General features: G+C 39.8%; 1 protein-coding gene across 3 annotated transcripts in view; it reads right to left on the reverse strand.

The window, feature by feature from the left end:
• PASD1 (PAS domain containing repressor 1) overlaps nucleotides 1-22,733 on the reverse strand; it is a 259,538-nt gene that overhangs the window by 24,597 nt on the left and 212,208 nt on the right. For all 3 annotated transcript variants that reach the window (XM_055121490.1, XM_055121491.1, XM_055121489.1), the window contains 5 exons: nucleotides 20,879-20,968; nucleotides 15,056-15,155; nucleotides 14,539-14,652; nucleotides 12,677-12,795; nucleotides 9,774-9,847 (listed from right to left, as the gene is read on the reverse strand). In XM_055121490.1, the coding sequence (XP_054977465.1) occupies nucleotides 9,774-9,847; nucleotides 12,677-12,795; nucleotides 14,539-14,652; nucleotides 15,056-15,155; nucleotides 20,879-20,968 (497 nt within the window). The remainder of the gene's footprint in view (nucleotides 1-9,773; nucleotides 9,848-12,676; nucleotides 12,796-14,538; nucleotides 14,653-15,055; nucleotides 15,156-20,878; nucleotides 20,969-22,733) is intronic.

Genomic DNA, 22,733 nt, shown 5'->3' on the forward strand with positions numbered 1-22,733 from the left:
AGGGAGGGGCCCTGTCTCCTATTAGAGCTCCGGCCTGCTCCTCCTGTTTGGAATAGGTCCAGTGGAGCAGCAAACAGGAGGTTCATAGAAATAATTCTTGAAATACTAAGAAAATGGAATTAAGTGACATGGATGACTCTCACATATTATGAAGCTGAGTTTAAGAGGGCCAACTCAACACAGTATATATTATATATTCCATTTAAAAATTATTCATTAGAGGAACATTAGGATTAAACTAACATTCACATACAATAGGTGGATAACAGAGAAGGGGCACAAAAATGTCTATGAGTTGAAAATACTGTATTTTGACAGAAATGTGGGTTGCATAATTTATGCAGTTGTCAAAGCTCATGGAATGATATACTTGGGATTTGTGCACTTCATTTTATGCAAAATTTATCTGAAAATCCTACATGGGGATATTAGCTTTTCACTATGACAGGAGTTAGCAGCCCTAAAACTGTTTTCTGTGCATTCTAGATTTGGGACCATGAGTGAATACATTAAAGATAGTGGAACCATGCTTCCTGAGTACTGGAAAAGAATGTGACAAAAAAAGGGAATAGTAGAATAAAGCCTGAGAAGTTGGTTTAGAATTCAAGTATTAGGATAAAGTTTGGGGCCTTATTTTTTTAATATATATGCACACAAGCAAAGATGGGCAAATATAAAAATAGAAAAATCATTATACCTATTTTGCACGTGATTTCCTACTTCTAAAACACTCAGAAGGGGGTAACTCAGGGAAGGGACCACCAAGTAAAATGTGGTTGGAGGTCATGTGGGGGAAGGGTGATGCGGGCCGAATACAGACTAGAGACTGAGCACAGTGGCCACTCAACACCTTTATTGCAAACCACAACACCTAATCAGAGAGAGAGAACAAAAGGGAATTCCCTGCCATAGTGGCAGGGTGGGGTGGGGGAGACGGGACTGGGGAGGGGGGGAGGGATGTTGGGTTTACTGGTGGTGGAGAATGGGCACTGGTGAAGGGATGGGTTATCGAACTTTGTATGGGGGAAACATGAGCACAAAGATGTATGGATCTGTAACTGTACCCTCACGATGACTCTCTAATTAAAAATAAACTATAAAAAAATAAAATAAGTCATGTTCCTGTAAAAAAAATAAAATAAAACACCCAGAAGGAATAACAAGTAACACTGAGCATAATTAGCACCCAGCTCCTAATACCTATGTATCTCACTTGAAGAAACCCAAATTTGTCTTAAGACTTAGAGAACCAGCTGAGTTCATGGCTGTGGAAAAGAAAATAGTACAATGAACCCAGAAAATCATGGAGTTCCAAACAGTAACATTTCAAGTTGTAAATGAATATTTGGATAATGGTGGGAAGCATCAAAAAGACACAAGGGCCAGGTTAAAGGGACTGTGAAAGTTGCACTCCAACAATCTGACAGCAGAAATAAAACACAGGAAAAAAGACTGTAATTCAGTGAACAATCGGGAGGATAAACAAAGATTAAATGAGAACAATTTCAGGGAGGTTCTTCATGACCATAACTGCCAACAAATGAGAGTTTCAAGGAATGATGGGAGTAAAATATGGGTTGACACTTATTGAGGAACAGGATATTACACAGTATCAAAATTCTTAGGAAAGACAACTGAATGCAATGAGTGATCTTAAATTAGACCCTGGACCAGATAAAATAGTTGATAATTAATACAGTAAAACAAAAAAATGGAGAAAGGAAAGTATCTGAATGGAAAGTCTCTTAAATAAATGGTGGTGGAAAAAACCTATAGCTATATGCAAAAGAATGAAACTGTATTAATTAGCTCACACCATGCACAAAAATTAACTCCCAAATAAATTAAATTTCTGTATGTTATATCTGAAATTCTAAAATATACGAATAAAATAGGCATGATATTGACTTTAGTGGTGTCATAAGGATTTGACTCCATCAACAAGAAAATAAAATAAAAGGATTGCATCAAACAAAACTGCTTCTTCACAAAAAAGAAATAACTATTAGAATGCATGCAGGGGCCAGACTGATAGTGAAGCTTGTAAGGTGCTTGCCTTGCACATAGGTCGAGGCTGCATCTCTGGCACCACATGTTGTTTCCTGAATACCACTAGGAATAACTTCTGAACACAGATTTGGGAGTAAACCCTGATCATACTTGGTGTAATATTAACACCGCTCCTCCAAAACCATATATGAGTGATAGCACAGTGCGTATGGCATTTGCCTTGCATGCGGCTGACCCAAGTTCGATTCCTCTGTCCCTCTTGGAGAGCCTGGCAAGCTACTGAGGGTATCCCACCTGCAAGGCAGAGCCTGGCAAGCTCCCTGTGGTGTATTAGATATGCCAAAAACAGTAACAAGTCTCACAATAGAGACGTTACCAGTGCCCGCTCGAGCAAATCGATGAACAATGGAATAATAGTGCTACAGTGCTATGTATATAAAACTTATGTATTAGAACTCTATTAATGTATGGTTTCTCCCACACAGTATATGTCTTTTCAATGATAGATTTTTATCTGTAAAGAAGTTTTAAAGTTTGTTGTAACATGCAGAACTCAACAACATAACAAAGACGGAAGCTGGAGCGATAGCACAGCGGGTAGGGCATTTGCCTTGCATGAGGCCAACCCGGGTTCAATTCCTAGCATCCCATATGGTCCCCTGAGCATCGCCAGGAGTAATTCCTGAGGGCAAATACAGGCATAACCCATGCACATCACCGGGTGTGACCCAAAAGCAAAAAAAATGAAACAAGTATTGTTGGAGTGTAGGAAAATAGGAAACATTCACTCACCATGGGAATAGAAATTAGTCCATCCCTATGGAAAACCGTATGAAGACTTCTAAAAACATTAAAAATAAACCTGCCATATGCTCTAGCATATACTCATATACAGAACATAAAACATTATTTTTTAAAGTGTTGCATTTATTTATTGATTGATTGATTTTTGGGTCACACCCAGCTATGCACAGGGGTTATTCCTAGCTTTGCACTCAGGAATTACTCCTAGAAGTGCTCAGGAGACCATATGGGATGCTGGGAATTGAACCCAGGTTGGCTATGTGCAAGCAAATGCCCTAACCGCTGTACTATAGCTCCAGCCTCTGAAAAACATTAATTCTAAAACACATGTGCATATATATGTTCATTGTGGCACTATTTAAGGTCGCCAAGATTTAGAAACTATCCAAGGATCCAAGAACAGACGAGTGGATAAACAAATATTATATACAAAACGGAATACCATTCAAATACTAGAAGAAATGAAATATTGACAGTTGTGACAATGTGAATGAAACTGGGAGGGAATCATGTTAAGTAAAATAAGTCAGAAGGATAAAGATAAATACAGGATGATTTCTTTCACATGTACCACAAAGAAACAAAGACCAAAGAAAACTAACCCATCAGATTCTGAGCACAGAACTAAGAGTCAGCAGAGGGAGTAGGCATAAAGGGTCCAATAAAATAATCACTCTAGACAAGAACTGAGTGCTGAAAGTAGGTAAAGGGATTTGCATGGTAACCTTTAAACATCTGTATTGCAAACTATAATGCCTAAAATGAGAGAGAGAGAAGAGTGGTTCCTGCCATAGATGCAGGTCTGGGTGGGGTGGTGGCTTTAAGGGTTGGGATGGAAACTGGGGACACTGGTGCTGTGAAATTACACTGGTGGAGGGATGGATGTCGGAACATTGTATGATGAAACCCAATCATGAACAGCTTTATAATGCTCTATCTCATGGTGATTCAATGAAAATAAATAAAATAAAGCTCAACTCTGATGATAAAAATGCTCCAATGATGGACTGTGGTTGAGGGATAGTGGCATGTGCATGGGAGTGTTGTGGTAACAATATACCCCTAAAATATTAACAGTTATGGTTTTGCGAACCAGTATCACTTCAATAAAGTAAAATTTTAAATGTGATTGTCTTAAGTAGAAGAAAACCCTTAGTAGAAAATAGTAGGAATTTTGAATAAATCACCAGAAACAAGCCAGATTAGCCAGGAGCCTACTAGCCATCACCCCTGCCCATAGAAAGCCTTCCTTACAAAATTCTATGTTCTGTGATCCCTGTTTTTCTCACCTTTCCTATAAAATGTACCCTGCTGAATCTGCTCCAGTCACATAGGCTTCTCAAATGCACTGCATTTACCCTCAGGGTATTTGCACCTGCTCTTCCTTCTGAGATCTGAAACATTTTCCCCAAAACCACATGGCCTGTTATTCCACTCCTGTCCAGTGTAAATTCCTGTGTTTTCTGGTGGAGGCCTTTGGTGACAAATTTATTTACTATCCAAAACCATTCTGATGTGCCAAGAGTGCACCAACTTTGCAGAACTTCCAAAAAGTAAGCAACATCCAGAGTATATGCATCGCTCAGCATTTCCTCTGGCCTTCCTCTCTCCCAACTTACTCTAGTCTATTGAATCGTTTGCTACCTTTATCCTCCACTGAATACAAACTCCAGGAAGTTAAGGGTCATTGGTCACAGCTGTGCTCTGAGAGCCTACAACACAGCCTACATAGTAGGTGTTCCACATTTGCTGCATGAGTAAGTTTCACCGAGACTGAACTGGTGAGGTTAGCAAGCTAGCTATTTAATGATATGGAAATACAATCCACTATGTGTGGTACAGTGAGGCACAGGACCCTGTCTCCGCTCAAGATGGTGTGGACACAATAAATCAAGTCCATACAATGTAGTGCAAAGGCTCCATTTAACAAAATCCCATTTGGGACCAACAAGCATCTGGCAAAATTCTCCTCATACCTCAGCACAACCCTTCACTAAAACAAGCTTAACAGGAAATGAACCAGGGCCATTCCTCCCCCTAAAATTAAGGTAAGATAATGTTGGATATAATTGGTTTGTCCTGCTCCCCTTGCCACAAGGAGCTTAGGTTTATCAGTCACGCCCATCAAAGTGCTCCCGAGTCACTCCCATTCCTTTGTTTATCTGTAACCACTTCTACCAGTTTATCTGCTCTTCCTCTAATCAAACTCTGTTAATTTGTAAGGTCAGACCTTGCTAGGACAAGTGTACTGTAAGTTAATATTGTCTTTCTCCTCTCTTATGTCTTTTGAATAGTTTACCTTAAAACAATATCCTTTTTGTATGGACAAAGAAAGACATTTATTAATATGCTTTGGTAACTTGGGATTTAATTGGCTTCAAATATTATTCATTCCTGGGCATCTGCTTTCTCGACTTAAGTCTCAGCTGCCTTTGTTTCCTAGCACCCTCAAAAGCAGGGTCCCAACGGGGGACAGGACGGACCCAGGGCAAGCAGTGAGTTGTGTGCTACCCTGGCATCGAGATGGGCCCGGCCAAAGCGCCTAATGCTTAACTATATGTTAAGAGCTTGGTCATGGGCATGTGTCATGTCATGATCCAAAAGCAACGACGAGACTAGGGCCCTGCTAGGGCTAGGAAAGACTAATCTGGCCTGAGCGCTGTAGTCTGAGATCGAGATGACCCCCTGGAGAGCAATTCTATAAGCTTAATGCGTCTCTTGCTATGTCCTTACAAAATGAATTATAATATGAATACTTATATGCTAGTCGGACAAAGAGAGGAGAAACACACCCATGGAATTCCGCTCTTGGGCGGATGTCCCGCTGAGATTCTGTCCTAGTGAAAGCACCTTCTAAGGGATAGAACTTTACCCCCTATGGATTGTAACCACACCTACGCGTAAACCCCAGCCTGCGGCATCCGGAGCAGATGCGGGAGATTTAAGGTATCTGTGTGAGGGGGCTGGGGCGAGTTCCAGTGGAAGCAGGAGAGAGATGGAAAGAGGCGGCAGTTGATCCAGAGAGAGGATGGAGCTGGGAGTGCAGGAGATGAGAAAGATGGAAGATTGAATAAACGGTAACTAATCAGCAACCAGCTTGGCTCCGTTCCTTCCTTCGCCTGCCACATCATCGCCATCAACCTCCCCAGGGTGGGAGAAGCGGCCGGAGACTACCGAACTCGGGTGGCGGGAGAGACAGCGCTGCTGCCCTAGGCCCTGTGCCTGGCTCGGTGCGGTGAGGTGCTCTTTCCCTCGCCGCGCTCTTCTTTTTATTTTTGTGTTTTTACACAAGATAATATGGGGGAAGCTAAAAATATTTTTTTAAAAAGGTTCTCTCTCTCTCTCTCACTGGGACCACTGGTGGTGGGAAAAGTACACTGGTGAGAGGACGGGTATTGGAACATTATATGACTGAAATCCAATGATGAACAACTTTATAAATGTGTATGTCACTGTAATTTAATTAAAAAATAAAATGGAAAAATCAAAATATATTTTAGAAACTTAAAAAAAAATTCTCTCAGCAATGTCCCAAATCAAGCAGTTTCTTAAAGACTCCTTGGTGTTTTGTCCTCTGAGTCCCACACAAGCCTCAGTTCCTGAAACCTGGCAGGAAAGGGCCAGAGGAATAAGGTCCAATTCCAGTTTTAATGCTGCCTCACCCACTACTGGAGTTTGGGCATATCAGATGTCATCTGTGACCATCCTTCCTCATATCTGCAATGGATCTACAATCTAATCCACCTTCTAGATTTATGGAGAAACAAAGTTAATAAATTAACTTCACTTCCTGAGGGAGAAAGGCTACAGGTACTGTGTTAAGATGATGCCATCACAGAAATTGGGGCCTTACCGAGGCATGCATCTGGCTGAGCTCAAGAAACAGCTAGTTCGGGGCTGGAGCAATAGCACAGCGGGTAGGGCGTTTGCCTTGCATGCGTCCGACCGGGTTTCGATTCCCAGCATCCCATATGGTCCCCCGAGCACTGCCAGGAGTAGTTCCTGAGTACAGAGCCAGAAGTAACCCCTGAGCATTGCCGAGTGTGACCCAAAAAGCAAAAAAAAAAAAACAGCTAGTTGCCTTCTTCTGCTCAGTAGTAAGAGTAGGATGGAAAGGACTCTGCTAGCATTCAGTTCTTTGCCTGCCTGCCACTCAATGACTATCAAATATTCCTTAATCTTTCTCTACCAGTTCAGGCAAGCAAGACCTTACACTCCAGAAAATCTGTGGCTTATATAAAAATAACCCAGCTGCTTAATCCTTTCCTAAAAATGGGAGGTTTTGGAGCCTCAGCTATGAAACAGGCAAAGATAAGACATCAGATATGGAAACTGACGCTTTCTTGTGAAAGTTTAAAATTTTCCTTTCTGTATTTCTTTCACAAGCAAGAATAAATCATCCAAATCTCTTCACAAAATGCTTCATATCTTTCAAAAGAACACATAGAACTACCAGAGGAAGTTTCAGAAGTATTTGGAGAGCTCAAGGTCCCCGTGACCGTTGTGCCCAATTACTCTTTAGTCATCTCTTGGACTGTAAAAGAGAACAGAATAATCATCCGCTGCTCAGTGTGCCTGCCAAACAGGAACTGACCTGATACAATCTCTTTTTTTATCTAAAAATATTCTGAAGACATGGAGCAAATCTACAAAAATAAGGAATTAATGGTTCAGGCTGGTATATAGCAGTCTTTCATTATAGTTGAGAGAACCCCTGACATGGAATAGATAATTCTCAGAGCATCAGTCAGTCGTTCTCTGAGCAAATGTTCATTTCTGCATACCAATGTCGGTTCATGCTAGGGAGTGGTGAGGCTGACAGATCACTCTCACCACAGCTCAGTCTGGTGGTCCACCAATAATCAGTCACATGGGAGCTAAGGTGATTGGAACTAAAGCAATGAGCATGCAGAGAGAAAAGAGAAGTCTATGAGGACTAGACAGAATTTTCCTCTGCTTTTACTGTTTCATTCCCACCATCCTGTCTACATAATAAAAATCCACTGCCTAGGGGCTGGAGTGATAGCACAGTGGGTAGGGTGATTGCCTTGCACGTGGCCAACGCAGGTTCGATTCCCAGCATCCCCTATGGTCCCCTGAGCACCGCCAGGGGTAATTCCTTAGTGCAGAGTCAGGAGTGACCCCTGTGCATTGCTGGGTGTGACCAAAAAAAGCAAAAAAAATACACTGCATATTTTCTGAAGTAAATTTAGTAACATTTTATGCAAGCATAAAATATATTAAACTATAATGCGTTTACCCACGCTGGGTTGATAATTTCATATAATATTAGGAAAGATCTGATGTTAAGCTTTATAAAGCATATTTCTTATGTTCAATGAATATTAGTGACAGAGGTGATATATAGTCAGCTTGTTTCTGCATTAGAATATTTTCCACCCAATTAAACATGATTTAAAAATAAATGCAGGTCTCCTCTCTGAATTCTATTTGCTCTGAAGAGCTGATAATTAATTTAAAAAATAACTACATAAACCTACCAAATGAGTCCGCCATAGGTTACATACAACAATCTGTGATATGTGATTTGCTGCAGGGGTCTCTCCAATGTCCACTGATAGGATCATGTCTCACGTTCACATTGTTAAACATAAGCATTGATACCTCCCACACCACATTGTTCAACAAAAATCTTCTAACAAAGTGCAGAAACTAATAAATACAAGAGGCCAGCATAAGATATCAAGATAAGGCAGCAAGTTGAAAGTGGGCAAACACATTATGAGAATTGAATACTTCAGGTTGGCCATGCACATGTCCCCAGCTCAGAGTGCCAGACACAATGCTGAGTATCTACACCATACCTAGAGCTCAACTACAACAAAATTATTATTGGTGTAAGTAAGCATAATGCTGGCACCCACAGACTAGACACCTGCAGGACACAAATGCAAATGCAGTGTCATATTAGCAAGTTGGAGGCCAGCAAGCAACAAAGAAAAGCAGCTTGCCCCGGTGAGCTGTTTTCCATACACCATTCTCTGTGTGCAGCTTCCCTCGGTGGTTCCTTGCAAAAGACCTTTGATTATCCAGCCAGGAAGAAAGGTTCACCCAGTACCTTAGGCCCAGATGAATCATCGACTTTCCCCATTTTATGCAATTCCTCAACAGATTTTGTCCGTATCTCCTCCCACTACTAGACACCATGATATCTCACAGTACCAGCTCCTACCACCAAACCACAGACCCCACATAAATATCCCTTCAATCATTACAACTCTAGAAAACTATCTTATTTATCTTTTGTTTCTAAGTAGTACTGGCACGCAACATTCATGTCATATTTTGTTCTTCACATACATGTACATTCAAGAAAAGTAAAATTCACACTCAGCAACATGCACCAGTGTATAGATTTTGGGCTCACAATAAGTGAACATACCTCCTACTGTATTTCTCAAGCATTATGTAACTTGACCACATACAAATAATTTTTCTTTGCATAAGTCCTTGATGATTGTTCAGTAGGCGTAAAAGGGGGTTTTAGTTACATTTGGCAATCAGGCTGGAATTTTTCAGTAAGTCAGGAATGCATTTTTATAAATGAAATAATAAAGTACTTACATTTGTTCTCTGAACACTTGTGAACAAATAAATTTTAAAGAAAAGATTAGATTCACACAAAGTGGAACACCTGTGCAATGATAGTTGCCATGATGCACATTTGTTCTCTTCTGACACTTAAAAGTGTTAACGAAAAAGAAGTAATCAAGTACTATTTGTAAGCATTCAGTATTAATTTAAAAGTCACTGAATATCTCTATCAATTGCTGCATTTCTGGCTTTTTCAATAAAAATATTACTTATAGTATCCAACAATTAGGGTAAGTTAGTAGATTGCTCTTGTGGATTCAATTGTTCGGGTTTTCCCGTTTCAGCTCTGCTTAGTATTGGAGTAGTCCAGGTCTCTATTATTTCCATCATCAGTGGTCTCTTACCTGTAATCCACAGGACCCTCATCATCCGTATCTTCTTCAGTTTCATCACCCCCTTCCTCTGCAGAGCAAAGTTCCTGCAGAAACACCTGCATTTTAGACACTGAATGTATTATAATAAAAACCTTACAAACAGGTGGCATCAGTAAATGTGGCAGCCTCTCACATGCAGTGGCATGCTGCTGTACATGCAACATGATGAAAGCCATAGATGCCACCTCCGGAAAACCACAGAGGAGATAACACAAGGCACACAGCTTCAAAGGTGATTCCTTTAAAACTGTACTATGAGTTTACTGTTCTTCCCACAGTGTACAGGGTCACTTAGGGGTGGGGTAGGGAGAAAGCCCTCCTCAAGGGGATGGGAAGAGTGTTAAAAGGGCTAAAACTCGTATCTTTATACTTCAGGATCAAGTCTGATCCTCATGACCACATGCCCCCCCACGCCCAACTCTCAAGCCACCAGGTGTGGCTCTGCCAGCCCTGAGCACAAAATTGTCAGTCCTACATTACGGAGGAACTCCCAGGGACCATAGCAGTCCCTCCTCCAAAAAGTCCTCTTTTAGCAGATGTGCTCTCCAAAACAACAAAACAGAACAAATATTCTAGAAATAGAAAAACTGGGCTAACTTACAATCTTTGGGCCACAGGACACCAAGGTGAAATGGTGTTCTATTCAGGTCTTTCTCAAGAAACGAGAAGACCTTAGGAGGTGACTCCCCAAAAGAAATGTCTACCTTCTAAAGGCAGATGCGAGAGCTCCAAACCCAGAGAGCTGCAGGAAATGTAAGAATGTGTCGAGGAGACCAAGCACCTTCACTGGGGGATTCCTACCTGTATCAGGGATTGAGAAATGCTCACATCTCACAGTTCTAAAACTGAAAGGCATCTCCACAGTCTCTCGAATGTTGGTTAAGTCCAAATTTACACCAGAAGGAAAAGTAAAGTGAGTTCTTGGCTGTCTCTGGATCCATGTGATGATCATAATGACATTATTAAATGTCATAATTAAATTTAATGAAATCATATAATAACATTAAAATGATGATCACAATGGTGATGGCAGGTCGCAATTCCTCTGTGCTTACCACAGAGAAATCACCATTTTGCTTGCGACCCACAACAACCCTGTGAAAGGTTCTGCCATCACCATGTTTAGAAAAATCAAGAGGCTAAAAGGCTAAAAGATGTCAGGGACAAGATCCAGATCCTGCAGCTAGTGTGAACAGGATGATAGAAAATAGTTAATAGAAAGATTTAAATGCAGTCAGTGTACAAATGGATGTGTAACCAGATGGTGGGAGAAGGTTTCCAGGCATCTTGGTAGGGAGAGGACTGGAATTCAATGGTAGAGAAGGAATTTTAGTATTGCTTTATGAAAAGATGAACCCAACTGTTGGGAAGAGGATTGGAACCCAGATGGAAGGGGAAGGGGTACAGCCCAAAGGCAGAGATGAGAAGCTTACCACTAAGAAGGTAGATGGGTCCTATACGCATGCAATGTCCTCAGAGTATTAACAAGGCATAGAGAGAGCTCGTGGTACAGGGCTCACACAGCCCTATCACACTGCCCCAATTTCTCTCAAGTCTGTTAGGGATACTTCCACTCACCAAAAAGACACAGTCGTCCTTGAATCATTTTGATCCCATCTCTCAGGAATTTCTCACACATGAATCAGGACACTGGGTTCTTTTTTCTGGGAGGGGCACACCCGGAGGTGCTCAGGACTTACTTCTGGCTCAGCACTAAGGGATCACTCCCGGCAGGTTCAGGAGACGATACAGGGTGCTGCAGATCCAACCAGGTTGGTCATATGCAAGGCAAGCACCCTACTTGTCGTACTATAGCTTTTGTCCAGCACTTCATGTCCTATCTCAAAAGTTCTTGTCAAGTCTCTTGACAAGAGACTTCTCTTCTCTCTCCATGCCTATAATCCTCCTAACCCCACTGTCTCTCACATAGGCCATTTTGCTTCTATCCCGGTCCCCTTCTACCCCATTTCCCACCCAGCAATCAGACCTTGCAAAGAAACTCATACCATGCTCCAGCTTTTCCACTACACCTGGGACACACCCAACCCCATCACCATGTCTTATAGAAATCCGCACAACCTGGCCACTGCCTGCCTCGCCTCTTGTACCTTGTTTTCTGCAACTCTTCCCTCTTTTACCTGATTCTAGTCACATGCGGGTCCTTGTTTCCTGCAGCTTCCCGAGCTGTTTACTACCTCAGGATGGATCTTTAGCTGTTGAACCCTTGATCTTAATTTGTCTTCCCTTTGCAGTGGGGTGGCACCTTACCATCACTTTGTGGGAGGTCTCTGCTCAAAGGATACATCAGCAGGGAAAAACCTACCCTGATCCTTCAGTCTAGACTCCCCTACCCTCGAAAGACGATGTTTCCAGCTCTCAGTACAAAGCCTGTCACACAGTAGGTGCTTACTAAACCAGTTACTTAATAAATTCATTGATCCTGAATTGATCATACGAATTATGAAGACTAATTTCACTTTTAGCAATACTTTCTGGTGCTGTATTGAAAAGGTGAAAAATGTGTATGTGTGATGAGGTAGGGCTGCCTCCAAATTCCCCTTGTGGCAGAGTTCTTCCTTTATCCTCTGGTCCAAAGGCTCATTTCTCTCAGAACACCTAGTGTCAGCCTGGACGCTTTTTATATTCTATCCAATCTACTTCTAAACGAGTGTCCTGTGTCCCATCTTTTGGTTATGTCCCATCTCTACTCAGAGCTCACCTGAAAAGCAGGAGCTCATCTACCCCTGTCTTACTATAGATCTCAGCTATCAGGGGCTTTAGTAACATGTCTGGTGAAGGGCAGGCAGGCAAAGGACACATTGGCCTTCACAGGAAGGCCACATTGCCATGATGGCCAAACATAACATACTCACCTGAAAGGTTTGACTCTTGATCACACACACAAGTCCCACAAGATAAAATCTATCCTCCACAGGTATAGGAATCTTTAAAGGATGTCTTGAGAAAAGTTGTGTGAAGAGGATCAAAGGTTCTGAGGAAAAGAGACATGTGTGACAATGGAGAAAGAAGTGCCCTGAAGTTATCACTGAGAAATAACTGCCGCATGGGTTTGGTGTGATTTTGAGTCTTATGTTAATAATATACGGATAGACGTTCGAGTCTCCATAACAAATACCTCTCTTCTTGGTTAGACAGAGCAGTCATTAAATGTGTAGTTTGTGTGAGTTTGTAGCCAAGGAAGATTTTTTAACAAAGGATCTTCCCTTTAGTTTCCAAGATATCTGGCAAATGTATTAAACAACTTTTAGTGAGGGAATTTTCATCTCATAACCAGATATTAATTCATTGTTTTTTTGGTACCACACCTATGGAACACAGGGATTATTCGTGGGTCTTTGCTTGGGGAACCATAAGTTGTGTTGGAGGTCAAATAGGGGTTGGTTGCATATAAGACAGGCACCTTAACTTCTGTACTATCTCTATAGCCTAACATTCATTATTTTGTTTTATTTGTCATCTTTAGTGGTATTGAAGTTAGTATTATTCTTCTAGTTCATAGCATAATATGAATAGATAAGTGGTCATGATTCTTGGCTTTATTTTCTCCTCTTGGCCCTTTTCCTACACACAGGCATTCACCACCTCCTACCAGCTATATTATAGAGTCTTTAAAATGTAGATGAACTTAAAATTTACAGAAGTAATCTGGTGCTAAATTTTCATCGTTTCTTAATCAGTCATACTGATTAGACAACTGATGTTCTCATGACCCCAAATTAATATTTATCTTAAATTCTCAACTTGAAACTTTTATTAAAATTTTCTAATTCAGACTCCATATCCACATGTCCTAGATTTGAATTTTGATTTCCTTTAAATGATACATTATTTCATTCTGAGATGTAAAACTCTAGATTGGACTAGATTTTACCCGTCATTCTAATCCTCTAGGCTGACCCTCTAAAGAGTATTAGAACTCCATGCCCCAACCAATAGAACTTATGTATGAACTGACACCCATAGAAGCTACTATAAAATCAGTATCCACTTATGCTTGTGATTCTATACTTTATTCTGTAATTTTTAGCTTCCAAAGAATTCCTTTTATTTTAAATTTTAAATTATTATATAATGGTTTAGGGTGTCACAGCCAGTGGTGCTTAGGGCTTATTCCTGGCTCTGCATTCAGGGATCACTCATGGCAGGCTCAGGGGACCATAAGGAATGTCAGGGATTGAACTCGAGTCAGGCACGTGCATGGGAAGCACCTTATCCACTGTATTATCACTCCAGCCTCTATTTTTTAAAAAAACCCTTTTATGTAGATATTGTGATTTACTAATTTGCTTATACAGGGTTTTAGGCATACAATTTTCCCACCTCCAATCCCACCACCCATGATTCCATCCCTTGATCCTAGTTTTCCTCCTACCACTCTCAACCCGACTCTTGACAGATATATTTTGAAATTTAATTATTATAATTGACATCCTTTTAACTTAAACCAAGCTACACATTAACTTTCATGTCTTAACAATTTTTACTTTCTTCATAGAAAGAGCCATTGTTGTCAGCTCAGCACACATGTTACCAGCTGACCTCACCTTAAAATTTAATCATTAATATTTTTAAGTCTAATATACGTATGAAGCCAAAACATGTGATGACAGGCAACTCAGACTATGACAGTATCAACAGAAAAATTGTGTTAGCATAAAAGAGCTAAATACCTGAAGAACTTCATCTAGATCATATCAAAAACAGACTTACTTACCCTCTGAGATATCGATTACATTCAGGATGATTTTTGCATATTCATAAACTGGGTTGCAACTATAATCAACATTTCCTCTTCTTAAGTGACATCCAAATTTAATGTGTTTCCCCACTAAAAGATCAGATACAAACCAGGTTTTCATCAACTGCACTTTTGCTATTTTCTGCAGTATTATTTCATATGCCTATTGTCTTAGTCCGAATTTTACAAAATCATTATCTTCTTTCCATGATCATCATTAGCACCTTTCATGAATATCTGCAGAATAGGGTGTCAGGCAGAACATTACTCATGTAACACTAATGCGATTATATAAAAGTTGAAGTAATCTGGGTTCCTGATTCAAAATAAGATTTAATGGATGAGAGGTCTTTGAACACAGTATTTGTGAACTTATATTACGGCAAACTAATATAGGATCAGTAGCTCCCTTAGCCCAAATGCCTTTTATTAACCCTCTAAATAATTGCCACCTGTCTCTTCAAATCTTACTATTTGAAAGAACAATCTGTACCTGCACTTGAAAAAGGAAACTTGAGAGCAATCTTTTGATAAACTCTGCTTTTCTCCGACTCAGGCAGCAGGCTTAGCAGTGTTTTACCCATGATCTCTTCCTAGAGGTGGAGAGAGAATAAATTTGTTACATCTTATGACGGTTCAGTTACTCTAGCTCCTTACCACCAGTATGCTTATCACTTGCCTCACCTCATACATCTTATGGTTGCACCCGAAGGACCTCTAAAATAAATTACATGATGAACTCTTAAGATCAGTGTCTGATAACTTAGGCATTTAAGCCCGTACCCCACCTCTCCAACCAATAATTCACACCCACAAAGACCTCTAGTCTGTCCCTAACACATTTCCCTGTCTATTTCCTCTAAGCTGTAACATCCTCGTGGTCCTGCTCCAATTACAGGATTCATCATTTGCATCACTCCCACATTCTCTTTCTGACATATTTGTCTACAAAAAATACCAACACTGGTGTGGTATTGTGACTTATAAGCAATCCATTTATTTCCCATATATTTAACATGGGAAATATGTATTTCCCAATCTCTTTCCCATCAATGGGGTCTTCAACCAAAGTTCCTGTCTCATTGCTTCCCAAACTCAGGATTTCCTAAGCAGCAGGTTACTGAGTAATGAGAGCACCTTTTACCATATTCGGTTTGGGCATCTCTGTTTCTGAAGCTGTTGCTGCTGCAGAGCCATAAAGTGAAATGTATGCCTGGTTCTTCATAACAAGCCTCTCCATCCCACTCATGAGTGTTCCAAGAGCCAGAATGACAGAGCTCCGTTTGTTTGGGTCCTCACCCTACCTATCTCTTCTATCTGGATGCTTTTGTTATGTGCTATGATTATGTGCTATATAGCCTTAAATATCACTTGTGATAAATGGGTAATAGAGTAAATGTGCTCCCACACATGTGGAACTGGGTCCAGGACTCCATTTATCTTCTACATTCCAAGTCTTCATCTACCTACACCTTTATCCAAGTAACTGAAAATACAATTTGAAAAATCACAAACATGGGGCTAGAGTGATAGCACAGTGGGTAAGGCATTTGCTTTGCACGCGGCCGACTCGGGGTTCAATTCTCAGCATCCCATATGGTCCCCCAAGCACCACCAGGAGTAATTCCTGAGTACATGAGTCAGGAGTAACTCCTGTGAAATACTGGGTGTGACCCAAAAAGAAAAAAATCACAAATATGCTGTGTATTATTTGAAAGAGTCATTTGTATCTGCTAGGGAATTGTTCCACATTTCCTGACAATGTACTCTGTTACTCTTAAAGTGACTACTGCTTTTCGATTTCTAGCCCCCACCCCTCACATTCACCTGAGGACCTTCTTATTTCAGTGAAATCAGGAAGAAGCAAACACCACACTGTCTCCATGCTACTACCCACCTGCTTTCTGTTCTATCCTGAAGAATGAGCTGCTATACCTAAGTCTGGAGAGGGATGTCTTATCCTCGCCACTCACCAAGGGCTGTCCCTCCCAGATTCCACCCCTACCCCACACTCTCAAGCTTTCTCTCTCTGCTAGGCCTTTCCCAAAAGCACACAAATGTTATAGATATTACTGCACAGATGGTATAGTATCTTAAAATTAAAACAACAAAAATTCCCCAAACCTTCCATCATATTATTTCAAGCAAAACCTGTGTTAGGTGTTTGTTTCTCTCTAGAGGGAAATACTCTTTCCAGGATCTTTGCTATGGCTTCTTCCCTGACTTCCTATGAGTCTCTACTGAAATTTATAACCTATTTCAAATACCACCAACTCGCTCATATTATTTTCTCCCTTTTTTAGGCATACTCATCACTATTTCCTCACACAATGGGCATATGCAGATATTTACCTTTTTATTACCTGCCTCCCCCAGTGAAAAATAAATTACACTAGAATAAAAGCCTTAGCTGTCTTCTTCAGTGCACATCCTCCACACCTAAAACATAGCTTGGCACAAGTAAATTCTTGATAAATATCAGTTGAATGAATAAATGACGTACCACGCATGCAGTTAAAATATGGTGACATGTGAGTAAACTGAATATCAAGCATTAAGTAAAGTAATGAGTTTTTAATGTGCTAGGAACAAAGTAATAAACAAAATACTCTTTGTAGTTGAATAATGGTTTTTGGGTGATGAACCACAAACTCAAATGATTCTGAACTGATTAATATTAATAATATGCATTCAATGTTCAGAAATATATTTTTATGGTCCATAGAAGCCAGCCTATGAGTAAGCCGATGCTCAAATTAGCAGATACATTCTGTTTCAAACAAGAAATGTATGGCTTAATTCAGGATAGAAAGATTACCTCAATTTAGCAAATGAAATATTACAAAATTAACAGGAAATAAATATTGACAATGAAAGTCACACAGTAAGAAACTGTCTTCCCAAAACAAACAGAATTTTATTAGATATAACTTTTTCAGTGGAAATGCTTTATTTATGAGACTGCAGCCATACAGCATGTAGGGTGCTCGAGTTAGATCCCCAGCACGATATATGATCTCCTGAGTCCACCAGGGGTGATTCATGAGTGCAGAGACAGGAGTACCCACTCAGCACTGCCCGGTATGAAACAAAAAGCTAAAAAATGCTTTAGTTGGTTTAGTTGTAAAATAAACTTCAGGCACCCCACCAAATGATCTCTGCAACAGAGTTCTGTGACTCAATCATATAACACAGGGGCAGGGAACAACCATTCCACACGCTGGACAGAAATATATGCTCCTCAGAGGTTTCTCACAGCTTTTATGCCTGTATCGCATGGCATATGATTATGTCATAAACTTCCAGTGGATCTTGGCAGAAAAAATTTCCCACTGCTGAGGTTTACTAAAGATTCCATAGTAGGCACAGTGCCAAGCACATTCAAAGAAACTATATGAAATATCTCCAGTTTTATTCACAAGGAAATGAAGGCTAGTCTAATCATTGAAAGGTCATAACTTTTGAAATGATATTCACATGTCCAGCCCCACCCAAATTCATGTTCACTGTTTCTTCTGTTTCTTTGGGCCTGGAATGATAGTCCAGCAGGTAGGGTGTTTGCCTTAGTGCGGCCAACCTGGGTTCGATCCCTGGCATCCCATATGGTCCCCCCAAGCACGGCCAGGAGTAATTCCTGAGTGCAGAACCAGGAGCAACCCCTGAGCATCGCTGAGTGTGAAACAAAAAGCAAAAAAAAATAATTAAAATCTTCAACAATACCCGAGCTGCCTTGAGTTAGCCTACACCAGAAGCAATCGTATTGCTACTGGCACATTTCTCTATTTTGTACATCTCCTTAAATTAATTCATTAATTTTTTACTGAGCACAATGAGGGTCAAAAATGATGAGCCTGACATGAGTTCTAAGTTTAGTGACTGTATGATTCAGAAGTGGTCATAAGACAAGGAAACAAAAGATTATGCGTGGCATAAATTAATACCATGATTCCACAGAGAAAATAGTGAAATGGATCAGCAATTGATTCATTAGTAGAAAAATGAAAAAATGTAATGCTGCTTAAAAGACCTCCAAGTGAGCTGTCCTTTGGTATTCTATATTTCCTTGGACAGAAATAATGACAATGAGCTGCTTCTTAATTAGCTACATTATTTAAGAAAAGTAACACTGACAATGAACATCACTAATTGGCTATCAACTAAAACAGTGGCCATAATGGTCATTCAAGTAACTCCATTTCTTAGATAAAAGGCAGAGGTCCAAAAGCCCTATCAACACCATATTATTTCTTTAAAATCTTTGTCATATGCTCTTCTTCTACTAGACAGAAAAATCAAGTTACTTAGGGCTTAATGATGCAAGGATAAATACCAGTGAAAAATTAAGGAGAATATTTATAATCCAATTTTGCGAAGACCTATTTGTTGTTCCACAAATGTTAGTTGGTCAGTTTCAGTCGAATAAGAATAAAGAAACTTATTCCAATCCATGATATTTACTGGGAATCCAGGCAAAAAGCATCTTTCTGCCAGCAGAGACATTCACATAAAACATACTCTTAGAAATTTCAACTGTCTGGAGTACCATCAACAAAAGTAAGTCTCCACACAAAATTAAGATTACCTCCTAGAATGGGCACTTAGAAATTTCAACTGTCTGGAGTACCATCAACAAAAGTAAGTCTCCACACAAGATTAAGATTACGTCTTAGAATGGGCACTGGTGGAGGGATGTAAACGATCACTGTATGACTGAAATGCAAACATGAAAGTTCATAAGTTTGTAACTGTACCTCACGGTGATTCACTAATAAAAAGTTAAAAAAAAAGATTACCTCCTAAATCAAACAAAACTCATCATTAGGGATTTTCTACTGTGATGAGAGCACCACATTTCTGGAGAAGGTGATATCATCAGGGTGGCGCTCAGCAAGCCCTCTATCACTCCTCCTCAGCATCTCCAAAGACTTTTCCTATATTTGCTCTCAGCATTCTGCTCCCAATGGCCTCTTTCCTACACCTTCTTGAAACGTACAACATAGCCCTTTAATGCTTTCTTCCTTGCTCTTCCTTCCTCCTTCCTGGAACACACTGCTTCCAGTACTCTGCATGACTCACCTATACACTCCATTTGGATCTCTGTTGAAACATCACCTAATCAGACAGGCCTCACTCTACACAGCATAACCTTATTTCTGCTTACTCTCAATGTATTAGTCCCTATCCATTTACAGAGGACAAAAGAAAGCTCTATAGTTGTGAGGGACTGAGCTAAATTTTGTCTTGGAATCATCTGATTCCAGAGACCAAGTTCTTTCCACTCCACCAGGCTATATTTCTTTTTTATTTTTTTTTATATTTTATTGAACACCAGGCTATATTTCATTGAACTCATTGAACTATAGGTTCGTGGGGCCAGTAAGATACTCTATAAATATTTTAATCTCCATATTAATAAGAGGTGGATGACTTATTGACTTTTTAAAATCAAATCCTGGAAAATAGACGACATGTTGATTAGTATGTAAAGAGTTAAGATTTGACAAGGAAATTGTGAAGCTGTATTTCAGGTGTCATCATTTTCACCCTGCTTTATTACAGATCTAGAACTTCATTCTCCTGTTAGTTTATATACAGAAGCTATAGGCAGTACACCAGTCTGAAAGCATCAAGCTCATGGTTTAATATTAGTTGTTCCAAATAACTCATGTCTCAGACTACGTTTAGGTGACTGTTTTAGATGACACATCAAATGTTAAAGGATGGCAGTTTCCTCAGAGTGAAAACAAACAAAACACATAAAGGAACAAAGGTAAAGTATTTGCATAGAACTGTGAAAAATCCTAACGTCAAAGGAATAAAGCCACATATATCAAAGACCAACATGATTCTAAAACTTAAACCAGACCTGTAAATGGATGCTACAAGTTAATATTAACAAACAATGACATTGAATATTTAATGTCAGCCGGCGATAGACTCTAAAGCAATGGAGAAAATCAAATACATTCCAGAACACATCCATTCCACTGGGGGCTACCTCACAAAGCTATCAACTTAGGAACTAAGATTGTAAGGAGACTACCATCTCAGAAAGCACCTTTTTCTTCAGATTGCCTTCAGGGACAGTGCATAGCCTACCCCCTACAGACACACATAAATATGTACATAGAGTGTTAAATTATCACATATAATAGTGCCTTTTCATAAAATTGAAAACAACAGATAATGATAAGAGGTTTATATTTTGAAAACATGGGTAATGTCTTCTTTAATGATTTTCTTCTGAAAACAAATAACAACAAAACCCAAAACAACAAATCAGAATGATCACATTCCAAAACTTGCAGGAACTTACTGATATATGGCCGAGGAGAAGAAAGACCCTTGAGGGCACGAACAGTATTACTCCTTCTGTATTCAGTATTATCATAAAGCCATCCAATGACTAACAAAGAGAGAATAATCATGTAAGTAATTAAATAGTAGAACAATAATAAAATGATAGCTTTAATCTAAATGCATAAATAATTTTAATATCACATGTAAATGCATTGTGGTCTTTAAATATCAATGAAACAGTCACAGGTTTAATTAAAATTCCAATATTGTAGCTCCTATACAGAATCTCCTTAACCTTAAGCATGAGATTTATCAAATGGTGTCACTCAGACAAGCAAATTTTAGTGTACACCCAACTAACACAAAATTCTTCAACGTGAGCTAGGACGATCATTTCTGTGTATATGCTGCTTCACATCTAATTAAAAATTAATTTCAAAAATGCTAATAATTTATTTTATAAACATTTTGTAAGTTTTTATTTAAAGAACTGTGATTTACAAAATGACTGACAGTTGAGTTTTAGGCATGCAGTACTTCAACACTAATCCCACCACCACTGTTAAAATTAGTAAGAATATTTTCAAGGGAATTTTCACTTAGAGTTTAGCTACTGAATTAGAAATACATAGTTACCACTCTCGTTGCATCCAGACAAATGCCTCCTGAGCAGAGAAATCTTAAAGTAATGAAAATGCATAACAACATATTTTTCAAAATAGAATGGAGCTTATAGAAGAGCAAGAAAAGCAGTCTAATATCAGAAGTTACTGGAACATGGGAATTAAGAGGCAAGGTGACTCTAGTGACTGTACTTGTCTTGGACCAACAGATGGTACACTCTGGGGACAGAAGGCAATTGATACACCAAGTGGTAATTGAAACCAGAAACCACTGCCTACCCTGCATCTCCCAAAGGGTGAAACCCTCAGTAGGAAAAATAGACAATTCTTGTTCAACAAAGGGAAACAAAGAATGTATGTGCCATCTCAGTCTCAACTACGGCTAGAGGATGAAAGAATAAATAGCTTTCCTTAGGAATTGTTAGACAGAATTCCCAGCTCACACAGATATGGGGCTGGAATTCACAAACATAGATAGTCCTCAATTTAGATTATTTAGATTAAGGTGGCCTTGAACCCAGATATCTCATAAATGAAATTGAAACTATATCTAGAGGATTACTTTAAAACCAGAGCCCAAAATATTCATACAGATAAAGTTTCAACGAACACTAGTCGACAACACAACACTCATAAACAAAACAAAAATAAATAAATTAAGCATCACACATTAAGAGGTAGCACCAATAATAAAAGGCATACTCAGAATGTATGTAGTCTTTATTTTTTTTTTGCTTTTTGGGTCACACCCAGCGATGCACAGGGGTCATTCCTGGCTCATGAACTCAGGAATTACCCCTGGCGGTGCTCAGGGGACCATATGGGATGCTGGGATTCGAACCCGGGTAGGCTGCGTGCAAGGCAAATGCCCTACCCGCTGTGCTATCACTCCAGCCCCTGTATGTAGTCTTTAAAAAAAGACTACAGTACTAGTTTGATGCTGGCACTGCTTCCAGTAAAGAGTTACCCCTGTCCAGAGAGCTAGGAGCAAGCCATGAGTACTGCCGGGTGTTACCCAAACTCACCCTCTCCCTGCAAAATAGCAGAGGGGCTAGAAAACTAGTACTTTACTCAGACTTGAATCCCCATCACCACAGGTCTCAGAGAACTCCCACAACTAATCCCTAGACTACCAGGACTAGGTCGATTGGGTATGGTCCATCCGCTCCCCAAAGAATGATGAAGGATTAAAAAAAGCCGATACCAGAATTATCAAACATTGAATACAAAGTAAGTGTGCTTGAACAG

The sequence above is a fragment of the Sorex araneus genome, chromosome X (genome assembly GCF_027595985.1).
Source record: "Sorex araneus isolate mSorAra2 chromosome X, mSorAra2.pri, whole genome shotgun sequence".
NCBI lineage: Eukaryota > Metazoa > Chordata > Mammalia > Eulipotyphla > Soricidae > Sorex > Sorex araneus.